The following is a 25156-nucleotide window of genomic DNA, read 5'->3' as shown; positions in this document are numbered from 1 at the left end:
GTAATAAAGAGCTTGTTCTAGATCCTTTTGTCAGTGAGTAGTGTTACACAAGATTTAGTCCGTGTTTTGTGCTCACTCAAGCTTTATAAATGAGACCCCAGAGCTGTTTGCACAATGTAGATTGCACGACAAAATGAAATCTGTTGAAAGCTGTGTGGTGGGTCTGTTCCTTTTGTGAAATGTCTATATTTAAATATATTGTCTAAACATTTTAACACTGTTAGAATATTCTAGTGACAAGGTTCATAATCTATATTTAGAGCAACAACAAAACAGAAGTTTGTAACCCGACTGAACTCTGTAAAGAACAGTCAAAAAAATTCCTTTCTAATATCTCAATATCAAGGGCAAAAAAGTGTTTTTTAAATTCCTGGAATTTAAAATTTTGTGCGAGCCTCTGCTGGCATGAGATATTCATTAATTGATTATAATGTTTACAGGTATCTGTAAACAGCGTGCTTTTTTGGGGCTCCTTTCCTCTGGGGGCCCCTTTCGGGCGTCTGAGCTTCTGGTCTCCACAGTGTCTGCCTTGGTGCTCCAGGGGGTGAATTGTTGGCTCCCCACATCCACTACCTAGCATTTTTCTTATGGATGAACCTTAAATATTCAAGCACACTCTCACAAACACTTACATGTGCTTGGACCTAGGTGCTTACATATTCACTTCCATATAAATAAATCCTACAATTAGCTTAGGCTATCACTAAATACATCCTGTATTAAATAATACTACGTATTTTTCAGTGATGTTATCGAATAATTGGTTATTTGTTCCTATGATGCTTTTTTGGTTGGTTTTGCTGGTCTTTTACATCTCTCTGCAGATGTAGAAGCAGACTCTGAAGATGTTTTCTTGTCTCTTGATTCCTTTACTCTATTTTGTCACCTTTTCTCCCTTTTAACATTTTCCTCCTCTTTTTCTCTTCCTTTCTTTCTATTTTACCTTTCCGTTTATGTGTCCCTTGAAGTTGAAATAATCCCACAATAATATCCAATAAAGCTTTTTGCATATATGTCAAGTGGAGCACCATGGCGAAAGCACTAATGTTTCACTTGTGAAAGCAAACTTAAGACAGCAATTCTTAATGCTACACTGCCAGACAGGACACATATAATTGTCAGGAGGAGAATTGTTTTGATATCTCAATTAGTGCAATAGTGTTTCTATTTGGTTTCTGAACTCAGGCTTCATTCAAATACCTCTATTGGGTAAGGACTTTTTAGCCAAAGCAGAAGTCAGTCAGCTGTCTGAATAGCCTAGTCAGTAAGGAAGGAGGTAGGAAAAGGAGCCTGTATGGTCTCACGTGGCTACTTTAGCAGAGGAACCTCGAGATGTCCCTTACCAGCACTAAAGAGCTATAAGCAATCCCACAATCCTTTGCATGACATGACATTGAAGCACAGCCCACCTCACAGAAATTGACGACAAAGTCCGGAGAGAGGAGAGCACAAAGTTTGTAGTTCATTTTCGACAGGCTGCAAGCCCGGACATGACTCGCATCACCTATGTGCGTTTCCGTCACATAAAAACGTCGGAGTTAAAACTGTCCGAAATTGGCAGAGCAGTCCAAGGCTCCTTTCCTCCCCATGATAATGTTCTTACTGTTGACCCCATGAAGGGTGAAGGAACAGGAGCTAGGAGCTATATTTAAAGGTATTCGGAGGAAGCATCTGTTTCTTCAAATGCTTATTAATTTGGTTCAGATTTAGAAATACTTTAATAATCCCAGAGGTTCAGTTCCAGTACAACCGTCCATCACATACATCACAAACATTTCGGGGGAACGATTTCACTGAGGCCTTGCTGCCAAGGACCCCGCCTGACACGGTTTCCAAAGGGCGCTGCCTTTAAGTCTGTGGAAAGATAGGAGCCACATTAGGGGAGGGAGAGGGAAAAAAGGCATATTTCACACTTTATCCTTTTCCAGAATACAGTTTGAGATATCAAAAAACCTCCGCACAAGAAAAGCACATATGACGAGACAACATTTATGCAGGGGGTTAACATTGGAGACTTGTCGCATGTAAGTTCATGTAGTTTTGTGTGTGTGTGTGTGTGTGTGTGTGTGTGTGTGTGTGTGTGTGTGTGTGTGTGTGTGTGTGTGTGTGTGTGTGAGTGAGTGAATGTTGTGTTTGTCCATGAATGCTGTCCAGAGGGCCATTGTCCTTGGTATGATATAAAGTTCTGGGCCCTTTCGCCATAACATCCAGGGGAGTTTTTTTGATAAGGGGAAGCCTAAAATATGGAGTTAGTTTCCTGCCAAAAGGTTGTACTCAAAAAAATGTGTTGCACACAAATAAAACTTGTTTTGTTTACAAAAAGATATGTTTCACACAAAAAAATTGTTTTGCAAACTGTCCCCAAAAATTGCACTCAAAATATCATTTATAACTTTTCCTCGAGTACAAAACGGTCTCTGCTCACACAAAACAGCCTCTGCTCACACAAAACAGCCTCTGCTCGCACAAAACAACCTCTGCTCGAGTACGAAACAATCCCACACCCTCTGCGGTAAATTTGTGCCAAAAATCACAAGATGCATTAAGAGTTGTTGTTGTTGTTCAGACTTCCCGACAGCAGGCGGCGCACTCAAAAAAACTGAAACGCACCAGTTTGGCTGAGGAAGAACGACGTGATATCACAACTAACAGCATCAGCACCCCACAGGTGAGTTTCAAAACTTTCCCGGTAAAAAGGCTATGCAGATAGATCATGTAAGATTTTAGTTAAAGGCACTGTTTAGTTTTATCTCTGATTTTAAAATGCTGTGTAATGGACTTTTGAAAAATAACGTATTTAAACCGTGATTTGATCTTTAACTCTCCTTTCAGAATTGAACGTCTTTGGAGAGACGTGTGGTGTGCAGGAACTAACACAAACTACAATGTGCTGCACTCACGAGAGGACAACAGTTTGCTTGACCTGTCAAACAAATTCTGTTGTCACTATTTTTTTGTCCTAAGACTACATGTAAGTTTTGACACCATCAGCAGTGGCTGGGATAACCATTCACTCAGAACTGAAGGGAATCTAACACTCAGTCAGTTATGGGAGATGGGAAGCATCCAGCATGCTGTCGTAGAACCAGAACACAGAGGTTGCTGTGTTTGTGCTTGCTATTATACAGTTTCTCACATTAATGCATATATTTCAAACCAGAAAGGAATTTATCTGATAATTTATCTGATCACTCCAATACAACAAAAACATTGAGTACATCAGAGAGGTGGCATTGAAACTGGTTTCTTTGAAATGTGTTTATTATGGTCCTTCAAAATAATTAATGGATTTTGGAGTCTTTTTTTCCATCCTTAGCTCCATAAATTAAATTATATCCAGTAAGTTGTAGCAACAGAATTACAGCCTCTTTTTTATTCTCTATATATCTCCATCTTTCTTGCAGGGACTCTGCCTGCCTTATATTGACTAGGATGACAGTGGACTGCTTGATGACCCACACAATGGGGTCACTATTCCTGAAACTGGCGATGTGTTGAGCCTCAAACAACTGATAGAACTGAGGGCAGCCATGGATGCACTGGGACATTCTGCATCATATGGCTCAGATATATATGTTGCTACTGTCTTATTGTGGTTACCATTGTTGCAAAAAGGTTTTCAAGTAGTAAAATCCAGCCAGGAAAATGTAACTAAGTTAGTGTATTCACTGAATAAAAATGTAGAACTGCTGGGATTGTGATAGTATTTATGTATGGTACTGTATAAACCTTTTGAAAATGCTGAGGTTATTGAAAAAAAGGGGCACATGGGGCTGTTACTAAAACTGAGGATGCAAACATTGTGGGAAAATTAAACAGTCTTTTATTTTCCACATTGCATAATAAACATACCCTTTGAGAAAGTTTTTATTTCCAATTCTTACCAATATTAATCAAAGTGATTACACCTTTTCCACAATGATTGCTTTTATTGTTGAAATTAAGACTGAAAGAACTCCATTAATTCTCCAAGTTTTTCCCAGTAAACAATCTATGCATTACCATAAAACAGGCTGTATTAAAAAAAACTGGCTGATAAAATGGATGAAGCCAAAACAGGACTATGAAAAACAATTTCTGCATGTAAGTCTGTCAGGAAATAACAATGTCAAACCTGGGCTTTTTTTTCTTCGTCTAACCTTTGTATTCAGCCTAAACGGCTCCACTAAGAGCTATGAAGGACATGCTGCAACCGTTACTGATCAAAGTAGTTAATACTGGGAACTTTTATTTATTTCTTCACTGCATGTGCCCTCTTATTTACTTTTATCTGAAAGTTATGTTGTCTGTGTACTTAGTCTGGTAAATATGTCTTGTCTTCACCGTGGGACAGTGAGAAACGTAATTTCGATCTCTTTGGTATGTCTGGAGCATATGAAGAAATTGACAATAAAGTGATTGATTGATAAAACGGTTATGTATTAAGATTATTTTTAAACAAGCCCAAATCCTCTGTTGTGTTTTTAAAGATTACATCAAATCTTGAATTGTTGAAGTCTTGGTAGTCTTGTGATGGAAGTCGGCATGTCTCAAAGCATGTTCATGACCTGGTGGACCACCATTGCTACATTCCATGGTGAGAGTTCATGTAGGAGCTTTCCATCCAACCCAGAACTTTGAAGGCCTTCACCTCATCAGTGGATGCTGAAAAACAGATATGTGTTATGGTTATGTAAAGGATAATACTCCTCTTAAAGAAAAAAATAAATCACCACTAAGATGAAAACAAACTTTTCAATAAAATATCTGCCCATGTGGCCAATTCCAGCTGTGGTTTTTGCCATGGCCAAACTATTTTTATTAAGTGCACAACACATATTTGCAATTGGGCACACATGACCTCATTTTTACTTTAACTGAAATCTTACTTGATCTATCTGCACAGTGAGCTATTACCTTTTCACCGAGAAAGTTTTGAAACTTACCTGTGGGGTGCTGATGCTGTTAGCTGTGATATCACGTCTTTCTTCCTCAGCCAAATCGGTGCATTTCAGTTTTTTTGGGGGGTTTCGCCCCCTGCTGTCGGGAAGTCTGAACAACAACAACAACTCTTAATGCATCACATGACTTTTGGCACAAATTTACCGCAGAGGGTGTTGGATTGTTTCGTACTCGAGCAGAGGTTGTTTTATGCGAGCAGAGACCGTTTTGTACTCGAGGAAAACTTATAAATGATATTTTGAGTGCAACGTCTGGGGACAGTTTGCAAAACATTTTTTTTTTGTGAAACATTTCTTTTTGTGTGCAAAACAAGTTTTATTTGTGTGCAACGTATTTTTTTGTGTACAACCTTTTGGCAGGAAACTTACTCCATACTGATACAAATACACTATTTGTTATGAGAACAAGCTGCACCAACTTTTCCAACAGCTTTAAATTCCTTCGTCGCTGGCTCCTCGTGGCAAATCCAATACTCAAAATTTGTTGGGCTTTATCCGCGTTTCAACTCCAGATTTCTCCCCTCTATCCTCTGAGTTCAACCACTGGTTGATGAAATGTTTAATAAGACCCAAACTAGAACATTTCTGAAGAATTTTAATAAGACGCCGCCTCGTGGTGTGTACCGTACTGTCAAAAATCCTAACAGGAAGAAACACTGCGAATTTCAGGTTCCTACGGTCTTCACAGCCCCCGCAGCAGCCGTTGAAAGGTGCAATGTTAGGCCCGTTTACACTACACTTTTTTAACCGAGCCGAGACCAGTCCGAGCTCGGTAACCGAGATAACTCTTGTGTGTAAATGGTCAGCAGACTGAACCAGACCGCGCTAACGATAACCGGACCGCGCTAACTGCAGACCAGTTCATCAGTAGGTCTCGGACTGGGTTTTTTTATCCCGGTTCCCTGAGAACGAGGAGCGCATGAGCAGACCGCGTCATGCCCTTACAGTCAGCTGACTGTCCGCGGGTTTCCCGGCGTGTCTGGCTGCACGTCCCGATTCACACTCCATTCAGACAAATTTCAGACATTCATAATAATACTAGCTTCCTTACCGTGCCACACGGTTTCCAGAGATGATTCTGCTTATGAACCTCAGCGTCTGTTGTTGTTTCCCGCGTCTGTAAATCCTTATTAGACGTTAATTTGTCTTATCCACGTCCCAAAAGCCGAATCTGTCTAACAATAACATCCTGAATGTGACGGGTGCCGCCATTTTGATTTGCTCGGTCCCGCCTTCAATCCCAGAGAGCGGTAGTAAGGCAGATCGCCACTAGGAGGCGAGGAGCAACCAAGGAACCATAACCGAGATAACTCCTGTGTGTGTAAACGGCTGCATTTATCTCAGTTAACTGGACCAAGCTAGGACCGGTCTCGGCATGGCTCGGTTTTTAGGTGTAGTGTAAACGGGCCTGTTAAGTCAATGGAGCGTGTCCCTAGGAGCCTCTGGCTAGCAGTGTTGTCATGGAGATTCCCTCACAGCTGCAGCCCTTTGTCTTGTTGATCATTACCTTTATCATGTGGGATATTGAGTGAAATGTGTGATTTTAGTGTCTTTGGATTATTTCTGCAGCATGTAGCAGAGTGAAACAGTGGTCAAAAATGGATATTTGACACCTCCTAACATAGATATGCTTTATCCGGCATGGCCCAAATTTGTTGTGGAGCTTTCTCTCTAAAGGAAGTAAAGGTTGTGTAAACCAAAGGTTGGTAGGACCTTCCTAGAGCTACTTCCGGTTAGCAACATGCTAACCGTTAGCCGTTAACATGGTTGTGTATAGTATCACCGGGTGATGGTACTCTGTTAGTTTGGTCCAAATCCTGTACTGGTAAGTGCCTCAAAAACAGAGGAAGCCATATGTGGACATGCATTTCTGGCAATATAAGGGGTTTCGTCACCCATTGAAAAGCATTGGATGTTTGACACCCCCTACCTTGGAGATGCTTTATGCAAGGAGGCCCAAATTTATTGTGGAACATTCTCTGTAATGGAGGTTCAGACTCTGTGAAGCAGAAGTTGGTAGGACCTTCTTAGAGCTACTTCCGGTTAGGCTCATGGAAGACCTGAAGGAGCAGGTGTAATACCAAACATTGGCCACTGGATGGCAGCCTTACCTTACGTTTTTGAGAATGTCGCTAGGGTTCACTGGGTGACAGGAGGCTATCAAATGGGTTCTATTGGGTTAGGGTTAGTGTTAGTACTGGTAGTCCAGTATGCGTGTGTGTGTGTGTGTGTCCATTAGGGTGTAAAGTGTGACATGTGGTAATTAAATGTGTGTTATTTGGTTAGACCAAGTGTTTTGGTACATGCAGTCCAATGTATCAGTGTGTGCGTTATGGATGTGTGTGTGTGTGTGTGTGTGTGTGTGTGTGTGTGTGTCCATTAGGGTGTAAAGTGTGACATGTGGTAATTAAATGTGTGTTATTTGGTTAGACCAAGTGTTTTGGTACATGCAGTCCAATGTATCAGTGTGTGCGTTATGGATGTTGGTTCTCCAGGACCCAGAGTCTGTTCCAGGACCCAGAGTCTGTTCCAGGGAGGGGGGTGTTAGCTCCAGGGAGGTTGTTGCGGGCTAGTGGTGCCTCCTTCCTGGGTACATGACCTCCATGGTGCCCCCCCTGGTTCCTCCAGGACCCTGGAGGTTCTTCCAGGACCCTGGAGGTTCCTCCAGGACCCAGAGTCTGTTCCAGGGAGGGGGTGTTAGCTCCAGGGAGGTTGTTGCGGGCTAGTGGTGCCTCCTTCCTGGGTACATGACCTCCGTGGTGCCCCCCCCCCCTGGTTCCCCCAGGACCCTGGAGGTTCCTCCAGGACTCAGAGTCTGTTCCAGGACCCAGGGTCTGTTCCAGGGAGGGGGGTGTTAGCTCCAGGGAGGTTGTTGCGGGCCAGTGGTGCTTCCTTCCTGGGTACATGACCTCCGTGGTGCCCCCCCCCCCCCCCCCTGGTTCCTCCATGGTCCCAGATTGAGCTGAGCCAAAAACCCTAGTAATCCCATGTGGTATGTAATGCTTTTCATGTTGGAGTTTGCCCTGTAATATAAAATGCTGCCCCCTGTCCCATATTAAATGCAGCCTTTTGTACACAACTGTGAATGCCGCCTACTGTCCCATATTAAATGCAGCCTATTGTACATAGTGGTTCTGTAAGACCATCATAGTGTAGCACTGTCCAGTCCCTGGTTCCTCCATGGTTCCCCCCCAGGCCCTGGCCCTCCTCTGGCCGCCCCTGGTCCTCCGTGGTTCCCCCCCAGGCCCTGGCCCTCCTCTGGCCGCCCCTGGTCCTCCATGGCCCGACCAGGCCCTGGTTCTGGTTCCCCCCCAGGCCCTGGCCCTCCTCTGGCCGCCCCTGGTCCTCCATGGTTCTCCCCAGGCCCTGGCCCTCCTCTGGCCCCCACTGGTCCTCCATGGCCCCACCAGGCCCTGGTCCTCCATGGTTCCCCCCAGGCCCTGGCCCTGCTCTGGCCGCCCCTGGTCCTCCATGGTTCCCCCCAGGCCCTGGCCCTCCTCTGGCCGCCCCTGGTCCTCCATGGTTCCCCCCCAGGCCCTGGCCCTCCTCTGGCCGCCCCTGGTCCTCCATGGTTCCAGAATGAGCCAAGGACAATAGCAATCCCTTGTGCAATGTATTGTCTTCCATGTTGTAGTTTGCCCTGCAATGTAAAATGCTGCCCTCTGTCCCATATAAAATGCATCCTTTTGTACATAGTGATTCTGTATGATATATCTCCGTGGAAGTGTATGTGGGTGGGGGATGGGCGACAGGCCATGTGCTCACTCCACTTCCATGCAGGGAAAGAGTGGAGCTTTGCCCCGGGTAGAGATGTTCCATTTCCCCCCTGTTTCTCTGGAAGATATAATCAACTAAAGAGTAAATTTAAACAAAATTAAAGGGAAAAAAGGACCATGTCAATACTATGGCTCATAGAGCTTATGACTTTGACATTTAAAACGTGAAAATTGTGGTCAGCCCCAGCTGGGATTTGAACCCTGTTCTCCCGCTTGAGAGGCAGGAGCATTAACCACAAGACTACCCAGGTCACATGATCAGGTGGGCCGTATCCTAGCTATGTCCTTAACTGTCCACCTGTATAAAGGTGCTCTTATAGATAGCGGCTTCTCCGTGGAAGTGTATGTGGGTGGGGGATGGGCGACAGGCCATGTATCCATTTCCCCCTCTGTTTCTCTGGAGGATAAAATCAACTAATAGGGGCTTCTCCGTGGAAGTGTATGCAGGCCTACAGTGTTCTTTTCCTGGGTACAATAATCTCCATGTTCCCCCTGGTTCTCTGGAGGTCCAAGCGGCTGCTCCATGGAACTTATTGCGGGCCTAAAATGCTTCGTCCCTGGGTACAATAATCTCCATGTTCCCCCTGGTTCTCTGGAGGTCAAAGGGGCCCTCTGGAGGTCCAAGTGGCTGCTCCATGGAACTAATTGCGGGCCTAAAATGCTTCGTCCCTGGGTAGGTAGATAAAAAAAAAAAAGTTGGCAGCCCAAGTGGGAATCGAACCCCGCTCTCCCAGATGGAGAGCCACCAGACTATAATGCAACGGTTAAATGGTTATTAGCTTAGCCACACCCTTTAGCCTCCTATTGGTCCATTGATAATTATTCCTACGTCATCTGTGACGTCATTGACCATTGTATAATTGAAAAAAGAAACTAGCTAAGGTTGGTTTCAAACCCTGCTCCTTTGGGTGGGAGCCCATGTTGTTAACCACTCTCATATCTCATATTACTGCCTATTGTACAGTGACATGGCTATCATTTAACCTAGCACCCTGACCAAAATGCCGCTGATTGGCCTATTGAACTTACTGCTGATTGTACAGTTACATGGCTATCAGTTAACTATCATTCAGCCTAGCACCCTAACCAAAATGCCGCTGATTGGCCTATTCATATTACTGCCTATCGTACATAATGTAAATGCTGCCTCCTGTCCAATGTAAAATGCCGCCTATCGTACATAATGCCTCCTGGTGGCGGTTTAATGGTACTACAACCCCTAACTAAAGTTTTAAGCCATTGGGGACCATTTATTTGTGATTTTTGTGAATTTTGACTTTTTTGGAGGGCTGTACCGGGTTCCTGGTGGGCTTTAAAAATATGGGACCTTGGGCAGATGGGAGACGAGGGATGGGGCTTTCAGGGGATCGCACCCAGATGTCCCTGTGACTTATGGTTAGCCCCCCAGGATTTTTCAAAAATGGCCCTCAAGTGCTGCCTAATGTACAAAAAAAACCCTCCCCTAATTAGGGTTAGCAACATGCTAACCGTTAGCCCCTAACATGGGTGTGTTCAGTATCACCGGGTGATGGTACTCTGTTAGTTTGGTCAAAAATCTGTACTGGCAAGTGCCTCAAAAAGAGAGAAAAGATATTGTTTATAATGTCGCCATGGTAACGCAAAATGGCAGGTGGTACAAAATGAACACTTCATAGGATCAGCACATATGTTTTAATATAGATACTGTGGGCAATATAATATTTTAGTCACCCACACCAGGATTCGTTCCCACAATCTCTTGCATGCAAAGCCTCCACTTTGTGTGTGAGCTACACTGCAGCCATATATGGACATGCATTTCTGGGAGGATAAGAGGTTTTGTCCCCCATTGAAAAGCATTGGATGTTTGACTCACCCTAAGCTAAAGATGCTTTATGCAACGTAGCCCAAATTTCTTGTGGAGCTTTCTGTCTAAAGGAGGTGTACAGCCTCTGTCAAGCAGAAGTTGGTAGGATCTTCCTAGAGCTACTTCTGGTTAGCAACATGCTAATCGTTAGCCGCTAACATGGTTGTGTTCAGCATCACCAGGTAATGGTAATCTGTTAGTTTGGTCCAAAAAGGGTGCCAATACTTAATGTCACCAAAGCTCACCAAAGGCCATGGGTCAGATTGGCCTCCTTTAGCAACTAAGCCTCACCAAAGCTGGGCCCAGAACTCAACATTTGACCAAAATGGTGTGTAGCACCATTTCCCACAGGTGGGTGGTGCTGTATTGGCTAATTGGGTCGTGTCTGGGCATCCTGCCAGGTCCTGTTGGAGTCCAAAGGCCCAATTGGAAAAATTGTCAAATCCAAAAAGGGACAGAAAAATGACACCTGCCTGATAATCAGTGGACAATTTTAAAATGTTAAGAGGAAGTGACTGTGCAAATTTCAGATTCTTACATTCATCACAGCCACTGCAGTGGGCGTCAAAAGTTGCCATTCTATCCCAATGGAGTCTGTCCCTGACCTGGCCAGCAGAGCTCGGTTGTCATAGAAACTCACTCACGCCTGCAGCTGGCCAGTCTACTGAAGTGCAGACACTTTGGTCAGACTATGTTCTATTGGATTATAATGGAGAACATTGCCTCAAACAACACTTGATTATTCGTGAACTGTAAGTGCTAGAGACATAATTGTTTCAGCGTTTAATTCAGAACGGATAGAGGAACAAGACAAACTATGGGTCTTTGCTGGAAATATTTTAATAAAGGCGTAAAAAATTATGATATAAAGAGGATTTTTTATGGATATGCAAAAATCCTTTAAAAAGGGTCCCGAACAAATCGCTCTAGCTGAAAAGGTATAGGAGATGCTGTATAGCATTCTCACTGATAAGATAGAGATGCGTTTAGAGGTGCATAGTAATAGGTGCCTCCATGCAAATGCATTGGAGGCAGTGCTTTGCAGTCTAACTGCTTTGCAAAGCACTGCCTCCCCACGCATTTGCTATGGCGGCGCCTAACCAAGTGAGAATGCTATACAGCTTTCTCACTTATTAAGTTCCTTCAGGTCTTGATTATTATTCCGTATGTTTTTCGGCATCTAACTACTCCTGCTGTAATGAACTTAGACAGAAGACCCAAATTTTCCACCAGAAACACAGAAGTGGAATTTAAACTGTTTATTCTGAACTCAGGACTTCAGGAGAGCATCCGCCGAGTGCCAGGGATAACTATGAATGGAGACGTAGGTTAGTGGCTTGAAGGAGTTCAATAAAGGAATACATGTGTCACGTTTTTAGTAAGGAGCAGAACCCAACACACAGCCAAAACAACCATTGAGTTGAATATTTATTCTTTGTAAATAGACAAAGAGAGGGTGTGGAAGTAATCCAGTTTAAGAAGGGAGACTCTGGTGGATCAGGTGTTAGTAGTCCAGCTCCAACGGGGCAGGGACCAATTGAGAGATGGGGTCTTGAAGTCTTGGGGAGGTTTGCAGATCGCAGGGTCCGAGCGTCCAAAATCCAACAGACTTGAGGTCCATCAACAGTCCAGGGTCATACACAGAAGATCACTCAGGCAAGACGTTTCCAGAATCCATAGGCTTAATCAGGGTCAGAGTTAGGCAAAAGTTCAGCAACATACAGAGAAAAAAAGGCTCTACTCACTCCAAGAACAGGTGTAGGCAAAAGCAGTGGTCAGGGACAGGCAGGGTCGAAGCACAGGGAAAACTTGATTCATGAGACAAGGCTTGAACGCTGTGGAAAGGCGTCCCTGGGTCCCTAACCCTAACCCTAACAGCCCAGGTGAGAATAATCATCAATTAGCAGTGGATGGAGAGAGTAGCAAAAACATGGCAGGACTAAAATCATGACATTACCCCACCCTCAAGGGGCGGCCCTAGACGCCCTTCTGGGCTGTTCTGGATGCAGGCGATGAAAGCTGCGAATGAGGTCCTTATCCAGGATCAGACGAGATGCCACCCAGGACCTCTCCTCAGGGCCATAACCTGTCCAGTCAACAAGGTACTGTATGCCACGACCCCGACGCCGAGAACGCAACAAGTGATTCACAGTGAAAGCGGGAGCCCCATCAATAAGACGGGCGGGTGGCGGGGGTCTGGAAGGAGGGCACAACCTGGATGTCAGAAAAGGTTTAAGCCTGGAGACGTGGAAGGTGGGGTGTGCCTGTAATGATGGAGGTAGTCTCAGGCGTATAGCTGCTGGGTTTATGATCTTGGCAATAGGAAATGGGCCCACAAAACGAGGTGCCAGTTTACGATTCTCCACTTTAATGGGCAGATCCTTAGCCGAAAGCCACACCTTCTGTCCCACTACGTATCTAGGGGCCTGGGAGCAGTGGCGATTAGCATTGCGGGCATATACTGCTGCTGTCTTGCAGAGAGCCGCTCGAGCCTTTCTCCACACTCTGAGACAGCGGCGTGCAGATACATGGGCAGCAGGAACTTGAGTTAACCTCTCCTGGACAGAGAGAACCGGTGGCTGGTAACCATAGACAACATGAAATGGGGACAGACCTGTAGCACTTGACGGTAATCCATTTAAGGCATACTCTACCCAAGGTAAATTCTGGGACCACTGACCGGGAGCATCTACGCAAAGGATGTGCAGCTTGGACTCAACCTCTTGATTGATCCTCTCTGTCTGGCCATCAGTCTGGGGGTGAAAACCTGAAGACAAACTGATGTCAATGCCAGGAAGTGAGCAAAATTCACCCCAAAAACAGGAGACAAATTGTGGTCCTCTATCAGACACAATGTTAAGGGGAATTCCATGGAGCCTGAATACTTCTCGAGCCATCACGTCCGCGAGATCTGGGGCACGCGGCAACTTGTGAAGGGCTATAAGATGGGTCATCTTGGAAAACCTATCTACAACAGTTAGCAGAACCGTGTTACCTTGGGATGAAGGCAGACCCATCACAAAATCCATGGAGATATGGGACCATGGTCGGTGTGGAATGGGCAAAGGCCTCAGAAGACCTGCTGGAGGACGACGGGAGGACTTAACTCTAGAGCAGGTGGAACATGCAGTCACAAACTCATGAGTATCCTTTCTCAGTGTGGGCCACCAAAACCCTGACTGCACCACTGCCAGTGTCTTGGTAATACCTGGGTGACAGAACAGTTTAGAGCTATGACAGAATTGAAGGACTTTAGATACCATGTTTTCAGGAACAAACAGAAGATTCTTGGGACATTGATCTGGAGGTGGTTGAGTCTTATGACCTTTCTTGAGTAGTCTTTCAATCCTGGTTAGAGCCAACCTGGTCTTGGAGGGGAGTATGTAGTCATGGACCTCAGATTCAGAAGAACGAACAGACGATTGATAAACTCTTGAGAGGGCATCTGGTGTAACGCTCTTGTTACCCGGCCGGTAGGCCAGGGTTAAGTCAAATCTGTTGAAGAACAATGCCCACCTCGCTTGGCGAGGATTCAGTCTCTTGGCCGATTTGAGGTACTCCAAGTTCTTATGGTCTGTCCATACTGCGAAATGTGCTGATCCTTCCAGCCAATGCCTACATTCCTCCAGTGCTAATTTGATAGCCAGGAGTTCTCGGTCCCCTATATCATAGTTCCTCTCAGAGTCTGAGAGGCGACGAGAAAAGAAGGCACATGGATGTAACCTGGCATCATCTGCATACCGCTGAGACAAGACGGCACCAACACCAGTATCTGAAGCGTCCACCTCCACCACAAATGGATTTGAAGGATCAGGGAAACGAAGGATGGGGGCTGAAGTGAAAATACCCTTAAGTTTGTCAAATGCCTCTTGGGCTTCTGCAGACCATTTAAACCGAGTCTTGGTTGAGGTGAGTTTATGAAGAGGGGCAGCAACAGAGCTGTAGTTCTTGATAAAGCGCGATAAAAATTTGCAAAACCAAGAAACCTTTGAAGTTCCTTAACACTAACTGGTTCTGGCCAGTCAAGGACAGCCGACACCTTGGAGGGGTCCATGCTGATTTTACCTGGAGCTATGAAAAAACCCAGGAAGGGTACAGAAGACTGATGAAAAGCACACTTCTCTGCTTTAACGAAAAGTTTATTTCGGAGTAACCTAGAAAGGACCTCACGAACATGTTGAATATGGGAAGACAGGTCCTTAGAGAAAATCAAAATATCATCGAGGTAGACAAAAACAAGCCTATTAAGCATGTCCCTAAGGATGTCATTGACCAAAGCCTGAAAGACTGCAGGGGCATTTGTGAGCCCAAATGGCATCACCAAATATTCATAGTGCCCTAAAAGGGTGTTAAAGGCTGTCTTCCATTCATCGCCCTCCCTTATACGAACCAAATGGTACGCATTTCTTAGGTCTAGTTTTGTGAAGACAGTGCATCCTTGAAGCAGCTCAAAGGCTGATGTCATGAGGGGAAGAGGATACCTATTCTTGATAGTGATTTTGTTTAGGCCACGATAATCGATGCAGGGTCTAAGAGACCCATCTTTCTTGCCTACAAAAAAGAACCCGGCACGTGCTGGGGAAGAGGACTCTCTAATGAGTCCAGCTCTCAGGGCATCCGAAATGTAACTGTCCATTGCCTCCCTCTCAGGTCCAGAGAGAGAATACAGTCTGCCCCTAGGGGGGGTGGATCCTGGTCGAAGTTCAATGGCACAATCATGATGTCTGTGGGGAGGCAGAGAGGTGGCTTTAGATTTGTTAAATACTTCATGCAGATCATAATATACCTCCAGGACTTTAGATAAATCTGGGTAATCATGGTTAGCTTCAGAAGATGACTTAATGGCACGAGCTTCTCTCAGACAACCCGAGTAGCAGGAAGGACCCCAAGTCTGAACCTTACCCGTGGTCCAATTGATGACTGGATTGTGTCTTATGAGCCAAGGTCGTCCCAGAATTACTGGAATCTCTGAAAACTGTGCCAGGAGGAATGTGATCCGTTCGAGGTGGTTGCCTGAAATTAGTGCAGACAGAGGTTTAGTCTTGTGGGTTATTTTATCTATTTTATGACCATCAATGGCAAAAATCTCACATGGGATTTCAAGGGGCTCCACCTCCAGATGTAACTTGTGAGCAAGCTTGATGTCAATAAAGTCCACATCTGCCCCAGAGTCAATGAGAACAGGGAACTCCTCCTGAGAGATTCCGGGGAATTGGATGGTGCACAGATTGTGAGGAGGATTCTTGGATCTTAAGATAGGACTCAGTAAAGACCCCCTCTGCTTTACTGAGTCTGTCCTTTTAACGAACAACCAATGGCACAACGATCCTTCTCTCCGCAGTAGAAGCACAGGTGATTTCTGAACCTTCTTTCTCTTTCTTCAGCAGAGAGCCTGGTCCTACCCAATTGCATGGGTTCCTCAGGGCAAACTGCAGGAGATACAGGGGCTGGGGATATACTGTGTGGACTGACCTGGACGGTGGGGACCCTTCTTTGATAGTAAATGGACCTCTCTTCTCCTTTCACGAAGGCGTTGATCGATCCGAGAGGCCAAATGTTCCAAACCCTTGAGACTCTTGGGAGGATCACGAGTGGCAATCTCATCCTTAATATCGTCTGACAGGCCCTGATAAAAAGCATCAAACAAAGCCTCCTTGTCCCAAAGACATCTGGATTTTAAGGCATGAAAATTAATGATATAGTCATTCACTGGTCGAGACCCCTGTTTGAGAGTAAACAATCTCCTGGCAGCCTCCCTCTCAGGCCGGATAGGATAAAAAAACTCTCTTCATCTCATCAGAAAAATCAGAAAATGAGTCACAGCTGTCAGAATCATTCTCCCACTCAGAAGTGCCCCACTGCTTTGCCTTACCTGATAGTAGTGAGATAGTTTAGGCCACCTTGGCACGTTCAGAAGGGAAGGCCGAGGGCTGAAGTTCAAAAAATAAGAGAACACTGGGTCAAAAAAGGCCTGCACTGTTCAGGATCCCCAGCAAAACGTTCTGGGGAAGGAATCTTGGGTTCAGAACAAGCACTTGCTGTGGGTGTAACAGGAAGAGGGGCAGGGCGTCTGTCAGAAGACCCAGCCTGAGTCTGAAAGGTCTGAAGATTAGAAAGTCCTTGTAAAATCTCCTGAACACTTCTCTCTAGGCCAGTAATAGAACCTTCCACCTTTAAACACCACTCTTGATTTGGCTGTGGGTTCATATTGGCGAGATCGTACTGTCACGTTTTAGTAAGGAGCAGAACCCAACACACAGCCAAAACAACCATTGAGTTGAATATTTATTCTTTGTAAATAGACAAAGAGAGGGTGTGGAAGTAATCCAGTTTAAGAAGGGAGACTCTGGTGGATCAGGTGTTAGCAGTCCAGCTCCAACAGGGCAGGGACCAATTGAGAGATGGGGTCTTGAAGTCTTGGGGAGGTTTGCAGATTGCAGGGTCCGAGCATCCAAAATCCAACAGGCTTGAGGTCCATCAACAGTCCAGGGTCGTACACAGAAGATCACTCAGGCAAGACGTTTCCAGAATCCATAGGCTTAATCAGGGTCAGAGTTAGGCAAAAGTTCAGCAACATACAGAGAAAAAAAGGCTCTACTCACTCCAAGAACAGGTGTAGGCAAAAGCAGTGGTCAGGGACAGGCAGGGTCGAAGCACAGGGAAAACTTGATTCATGAGACAAGGCTTGAACGCTGTGGAAAGGCAGACGATCTCACACAGAGCAGGTGAGAAACAGGTGTTTAAATAGGGAACAGCCCAGGTGAGAATAATCATGAATTAGCAGTGGAGGGAGAGAGTAGCAAAAACATGGCAGGACTAAAATCATGACAACATGAAACCAACAAAAGCTACTAACCTTTTCAGAGTCCTTCCTTCAGCGGGGACTGGCAGCTTTAACAGAGCAGACTGCTCCTTTAACAGATGTTGGGTTGCCAACAGTAGGGTGACTTGGCACACAGAGGCAGGCTTGAGGTCCTGGAAGCCAGACTCAGGCTTAATTAACAGGGGGCTAGGCGGGAGGCAGAAGTCCAGGGGCAGAAACAGGGTCGTTGTCCAGAAGGCAGAAAAATCCGACAAGGACAAGGCAAGAGGGAAAATCTGTCAAACAAAGACGTGGTCAAAAACTTGGTCAGGTAACATCAAACGCTGGATACTGCTTGCTTGTTGGCTGGCAATTATCTGGCCCTGTCTGCCTGCCACAGGCTGACTTATAACTGCTTGAGAACAGCTGAGAGGCATGCTGCTGATTGCACTGCAGTGCAGCAGCTGGACTTGATTGCTCACAGGGAAAGCAGAGCAGGCAGACGAGACAAAATCATAACACCTGCATACTTCGACCGATTTAAACAATTTTCGTATCAAAACGTTCAGCTCGTTCACAATATTACTGTTATGTCTTTTGGTAATTATAACCTTTATAATATTTAAAATATTTTACTTTTTGTGAGTTTTTTGCCCTCATTGAAATTGAATGGAGAATCCTTCAAATTATTCAAATATTTCAGCTTTTCGACAGCTTACTGCTTCAGCCTACTTTCAGCTAGAAACGCCATTCAACTTTTAAAATGTAGTGATATCTTTCAGCTATTATTGTATATATCAGCTTTTTCATATCTTTTACCATTTTCATGTAGTACCTCCTTAAAATAATTTTGCATTTTCATGAAATTCAGAAAAATTAATGCGTTGCTATGGTTGCTAGGGGGTTCATTTAGAGTAGCCACTCTGGCGTTTCTATAGATTTTCCTTCTCTGAACAACTTCTTCTCACTGGCTCAATTTTCACTCTATTCACATAAATTATACATCAAAACATAGGAATTTTTGTCTGGTTTCTGGAAATGTAATCCTCATTGATGTAGGATTTATAGATTTTTCGCAAATCACCCAAGAGCACCGAAGTGCCAAAAAGCTCTCCATTGGTTTTCTATGGAGGTGCGGTGAAAAATCACACCTGACATCCCCAAGCAACACATGTTTTCGCATTGTCGCTACTCCTAAACCGTTTGATGTACAGGCATGACACTTTCTCACAATCATGATCAGACCCTTCTGGCACTCACAAAAAAGAATTTCCTTGATAGCTGATATTGTTTAGCCGCAGGAACAATTTGTTCGGGAGTAGCTAATGTGCAAAATCCTGAAAACGCTTTGGACCTGCATCCTTCCACATGATGCACTTTTTTACATCGTCGCCATGCCTACACTGATTTTTGTACAAACATTAAAATAAGCACCATAGTCCTCAAAAGCCTGCTGATACTCACGGTGAAAGAATTATTTTGATACCTCTTATACTTTTTCAGCTAGAGCGATTTGTTCAGGCCCCCTTTTAGAGCATTTTTGCATTTTCGTCAATATTCCCATTTATATCATGATTTTTTGCACCTATATTAAAATATTTCCAGCAAAAACCAATAGCTTGTCATGTTCCCTTATCTGTTACGAAATAAACGCAGAAAAAATTACGTCTCTAGCCCCAACGGTTGACGAAAAATCCAGAGTTGTTCGAGGCAAAGTGATGCCATTCTATTCCAATTAGAGGTCTTCTGACCCAAAGTCTGTGCCGCCAGTAGACGGACACCAGCAGGCGTGAGTGAGTTTCCATGACAACGGAACTCTGCTGGGCAGAGGTTACTACAGGTCAGGGACATGCTCTGTTGGTATAGCATGGCACCTTTTGACGCCCACTGCAGGGGCTGTGATGAACGTAGGAATCTGAAATTCGCAGAATCACTTCCTCTAAATATTTTTAAATTTTCCAGTAATTATCAGGCATGTGGCATATTTCTGTCAATTTTTGGATTGGATTTCACATAGTTTTCCTATCTGGCCTTGGACTCCAACAGGACCTGGCAGGATGCCTAGACACGACCCACATGGCCTAAACAGCACCACCCACCTGTTTATGCTAACTTTTATACTTTTTAAAATATTTGTACTTTTTGTGGGTTTTTTGCTCCAATTTAAATGAATGCACATTCCTTTAAAGTCTTCAATTTTTTCATATTCCTTCAAATTCCTTCAAATTTCCCTAATAGTTCAAATTGTTAAAATGGTTCAAATTCTTCAAATTTTTTCAAATACTTAAAATTTTTCATATTTCTTCTAATTCTTCAAATGGTTCAAATTCTTAAAATTTTTCAAATTCTTCTGATACAACTGATATTACTACTACTACAACAGATTCTACTCCTACTACTACTGATACTACCACTGCTAACTACTACTACTGATACTACTACTGCTGCTACTACTACTACTGATACTACTACTGATAGTATAACTACTACTACTGATGCTACTACTTCTACTGATACTACTGCTATTTCTATTACTACCATTGCTACTACTGCTACTACTGATACTACTACTTATAATACTACTACTGATACTACAACTACTACTACTGATACTACTTCTACTAATACCAACTTTCAAATATCCTTCAACTATCTTCAACTAATTCAGTTTTTTCATAAAATCCTTCTAATCCTTCATCTGTTTTTAATTTCTACTGACAGTACAACTGATACTTCTACTACTACTACTACTGATACTAATATTACTAGTGATACTAATGCTACTACTAATACTGCTACTACTACTACTGACACTACTACTACTACTACTGATACTATTACTAGTGATACTACTACTACTAATGATACTACTACTACTACAACTGATACTACTACTTCTACTACTACTGATACTACTACTACTACTACTACTGATACTACTAGTACTACTGATACTACTGCTCCGAATACTGATACTACTACTACTGCTACTCCTACTGATACTACTGATACTATTAATGATACTACTACTACCACTGATACCACTAATTCCATTACTGATACTATTACTACTACTACTACTACTGATACAACTTCTACTACTACTGATACTACTATTACCACCACTACTATTTATACAACTACTAGTTCTGCTGCTACTACTACTACTTCTGCTGCTACTACTACTACTTTTACTTTCACTACTACTACTACTACTACTACTGTTTAACTGGTTTAGTTCTTTGAAAACATTCTTCTAATCCTTCAGCTTTTGTCCTTTCATGTTCAAATTGTTTTTTCTTGGATTTCAATGTTTTTCAGCTAGTTTTTCACATCTTCAGGGATCTTCTGCATCTTCTGCTCAAATCATTCTGCAGATTAGCATTGTCACTGCTATTTCGCAGGAACAGCCTTTTCTAATCAAGTGAGAATGCTATACAGCATTCTCACTCGACAGCATTCTCACTTGAGAATGCTATACAGCATTCTCACTTATTAAGTTCCTTCAGGTCTTGATTATTATTCCGTAGGTTTTTCGGCATCTAACTACTCCTGCATACTTCAACCGATTTAAACAATTTTTGTATCAAAACGTTCAGCTCGTTCATGACATTACAAATTTTTTCAAATTCTTCAAATTCCTTCAAATTCTTATATTTCTTCCAATTCTTCAAATTTTTCAAATTCTTCAAATCCGTCAAATTCTTAATTTTTTTTCAAATTCTTCAAATCTTATTTCAATGTTTTCTGCATCTTAGCATTCTCACTCGCTGTTACGCAGGAACAGCTTTTTCTAGTTATTATTGTTATTATTGCTGCTAGTGATCATATTAATCATGTTAAGAGCAAATATGCATGCATTTCCTTAAGCTGTATAACTTCATGCTAAGTTGAATGAAAATGTGTAATTTTACTATATGAACTGCAACATACAAAAAAAACAAACACAAAAAACTTTTTTCTCCTCCCTTTTGCAGGTATCCGCCCCTACAAATGTGAGCTGTGTGAAAAAGCTTTTACACAACGTTGCTCTCTGGAGTCCCATATGAGAAAGATTCATGGTGTTCACCAACAATATGCCTACCGGCAGAGACGGTCTAAGATCTTTGTGTGTGAGGACTGTGGTTATACCTCAAGTCGGCCTGATGAGTACTTCTTCCATGTGAGGCAACATCATCCAACCAGTCCTGCGCTCCGCCGTTATTATCGGCGACATGCCCATGAGAACAGCACACTTCCATTGGCAAATTCTAAACTCAACCCCTATCCCTATCTCTACTCAACTCCAACCTACTATATGTAGAGCTTGTTTACCTCATTAGTCAACTGGAATCAGATCTGTGACCTGCATTTATTAGTGAGCAAATTAGAAGTGAATAAAGAAATGCTGCTTTTAAATATTTCACAGCGCAACATTTACATAATCTATATCCTGTAATGATATTAAATTATCTTCTGTCAACAGTCGTGTTATGCATTTCAGTTATTTTATTACATAGTTATTACTATTTTCTTTCCTGAAGAATTTTTTTAAGGCATTTGAGGATAAAGTGACTCTGTCCTGTCCTGCTTTACAGTGTAAACGTAATAGTAAAAAATAGGGATGTACGATATTGGATTTATTGGCTGAGGTATGATATGCTGATATTTTACAGCTGATTTTGCTGTTACCCGATACTGACATATTTACCCTAGTTTCTTCTTTAGTGGAATTAAAATGCTGTTTTATTCTGTATACTATTTGTGTAATTGGTCTGCTGGCAAATGCAGGAACTGAAGATGTAATAATAATAATTATCTACCTGAGACTATCAAACGATTCAGATATGGCAAGTTTTACAAAAATTACGAACACAATCTCTGTTCACATGTGAAATACACATTAGTAGTATTATATCAGTGGCCATGTATGCTTAACAGTTTCTTAAAGTAAGAATTAACTGACAACACTGTCTCCAAAATTATCACCTCAAATTTCTAATGTCTGAAGTCTGCTATGTGCACACCCAACATCAAAACTTTAAAGAGTCTGTCCCCCTTTTAATATAGTCAGTGTCTGGGATATGCCCTGCAGATGGCTGTAATGTTGTTTCTTTCCATTCACAAATAGATGCTTTTGCTGACGGTATCACTTCCACGTTGCCTCGTAGCTACCTTGAAAAAGAAGGTGATTATTCACAGGAAGCTGGCTCCCTGCTTTAATTTAGAGCTGCGTTCTTTGAAGCACAATGTTAGGAAATTGGATAGAAAATGGTGCTCTACACATCTAGAGGAATCCTACCTAATCTGGAAAAAGAGTCTACTGTTGTATAAAAAGACCCTTTGCAGAGTTAGAGCAGCATATTTTTCACCATTAATAGAGGAGAATAAAAATAATCCTAGATTTCTCTTCAGTACAGTTGCCAAACTTACCCATAGACACAGCTCCGTTGATCCATCCCTTCCCTTAGCTCTCAACAGTAATGACTTTATGTAATTCTTCATAACATAACAAAATTGATTCCATTAAAAATTAAATAATTAGCATCCTCCCAAACATGATTTCCTCATCCTCAGTAAGTGAGGCAGTGGTGGAGGAATCTTTAGAACCTGATTGGTGTTTGAACTGTTTAGAAACAGTAGAGCTTTCAGAGCTATCTAAACTTTTAGCTTAAGCTAAACGATCTACTTGTTTGTTAGACCCAATCCCAACCAAGTTATTTAAGAAAGTATTCCCTTTGATTAATGCCCCCATTTTAGACATGATTAATCTAGCCTTAGTAAATGGATATGTACCTGTGACGGGGTTCTTTGTTCCTCAAGAATCCAGGCTCAGTCGTGTTAGCAGTGATGGTGCTTTATTGTGCTCCTCAAAAAAACAGGATGCCAAAAAAACTATATACTAGTGATGTTACGTGATGTGCCGAGGCTTCGAGGCGCGTGTCGAGTAATGGAGGGGGCGTTTCCGTAAAGCGCATATCGAAGCTTGCTTCATTTAGGGGAGGAGCCGAAAACAATGACGTCCGAAGCCTCGCCACCCAGCTGTACCACGTGACTGCTTCGGGAAGTGGCTCAGATTTTGCCAGATGACCGGTTCATTCAGAACCAGTCATGGCTGCACGCTGGATCATAAAACAGTTCTGCTAACCAGGTGCAGTTTAATACGCCACTTGGTCTGTTTATAAGTTTCGTTTTTATTAATTCTGCATTTTTTAACTACAGGCACCGTATTTCTGTGCCTCAGCGCTTGCTCCTCTTCCCCCCTACTTTCCCTCGGAGCAGGTGCTTTTATCACCGTTCACTATTCAAAACGTGAATCACTACTTTAATGTTCTCACATCGGTAGCAACGTGTGCCCCCAAATTTAGCATATTCTAACTCTTAACTTTTGATCAAAGTTGAGAGGTCTGATTATTACACAACATGCCATATCACATGACACTACTATTTTGGGAATAATTACACACAGAGAATACATTCAAACAATATTTTACTATACACATATGTGTACACATAATTTATGTAGACAAATGATTTCGTCCTACACCTTTTGTGAAGTCATTCCCAAGAGCCATAATAGACAAAAAATCAATGCATCACACGTGTTAAGATACAGCTGGCTGTGATTATACACCTGGCCAGTGGGTGGTTTCGTGTGCACATTAAGCTCCAAGAAATTAACCCCTTCTCGAACCAGTTAGCTCAAGTGGTTCAATGCCTCAAGAGGCTTCATCTCACCATCACTACTATATACATATGTACAAAGTCCTCTGGAACTCAGCCTCCCTCCAGTTACCAGCCATGTAACAAGGCAAAAGAATTACAAAATGGCCACCGTTTTTTCCACAGCCCTCATTAAATAGCTCAGGCCCCTCCTCTCAGGCTTAATTAACCCTGATTTTCCCATATAAATCTGTTTTATTCAAATATTATTTCTACATCATACAAATTAATATACAAAAACCACATACATTTTACACTTTCAATCCTTTTCATAGATTCATGGAATCATTCATATACAACCAACTTTTAAACATAAAATAAAAAAACAAACATCTGGAAAACATTTCGCAAGTCACATGTTGGTGACGTCACTTCCACCCATTGCCAGACCTGGCGTTTTAACTGATGACTGGGCGTTGCCTCGGGTTTGAACCCAGCAATGACGCCAACACTGGGATAATGGTAAGGCACCACAGCGTGCGCACACACGCAAGTACACACACACACACACACACACAGTATACCCCACTGAAATATTAAGTGTGCACCCTCAATACCCCAGCAGGTAACCAGGCAGCGCTAATGTGTGTCTTGTTGAGGAAACTTAACTAGGGCTTTACCGCGAGTGCAACGGTCCTTACAATAATAGCTTTATGGGCATGTGTGTGTGTGCACGCAAAGTCTGCAAGGTGGCTTTCAGTAACGAGACGGCTTCGTCACAGTACCACAGGCTTTTAAAGTAGCTGTTATTAAAACTTTGCTTAAGGAACCATATCTTGATAAAGATGACTTAATAAATTACAGACCTTTTGAAAATTCTTGAGAAAGTATTTGCTAATCAACTATGTGAACACTTACAACGTAATGAGCTATTTGAAGAGTTTCAGTAAGGCTTCTGAGCTCATTATAGCACTTAAACAGCTTTGATGAAGGTCACTAATGATATTATAATGGCTCCAGATAATGGACATGTGTCTGTGCTTGTCCTGTTAGATCTCAGTGCTGCATTTGATACAGTTGATCACAATATTCTCCTCGTTAGACGTGAACACACTGTAGGGATTAAGAGGAAAGCATTAGGTGGGTTTAA

The 25156-nt window shown here is 43.0% G+C and overlaps 1 protein-coding gene across 1 annotated transcript in view; it reads left to right on the top strand.

The window, feature by feature from the left end:
• LOC105922097 (putative transcription factor ovo-like protein 3) overlaps nucleotides 1–21828 on the top strand; it is a 59418-nt gene extending 37590 nt beyond the window's left edge. The window contains exon 4 of the mRNA XM_036128699.1: nucleotides 21342–21828. Within this exon, the coding sequence (XP_035984592.1) occupies nucleotides 21342–21667 (326 nt within the window). The 3' untranslated portion in view covers nucleotides 21668–21828. The remainder of the gene's footprint in view (nucleotides 1–21341) is intronic.
• The last annotated feature ends 3328 nt before the right edge of the window (nucleotides 21829–25156 follow it).

This window comes from Fundulus heteroclitus, unplaced genomic scaffold (genome assembly GCF_011125445.2).
Source record: "Fundulus heteroclitus isolate FHET01 unplaced genomic scaffold, MU-UCD_Fhet_4.1 scaffold_109, whole genome shotgun sequence".
Taxonomy (NCBI): domain Eukaryota; kingdom Metazoa; phylum Chordata; class Actinopteri; order Cyprinodontiformes; family Fundulidae; genus Fundulus; species Fundulus heteroclitus.
Note: the sequence above shows the minus strand (reverse complement) of the source record. Positions and strands in the feature narration are given on the sequence as shown.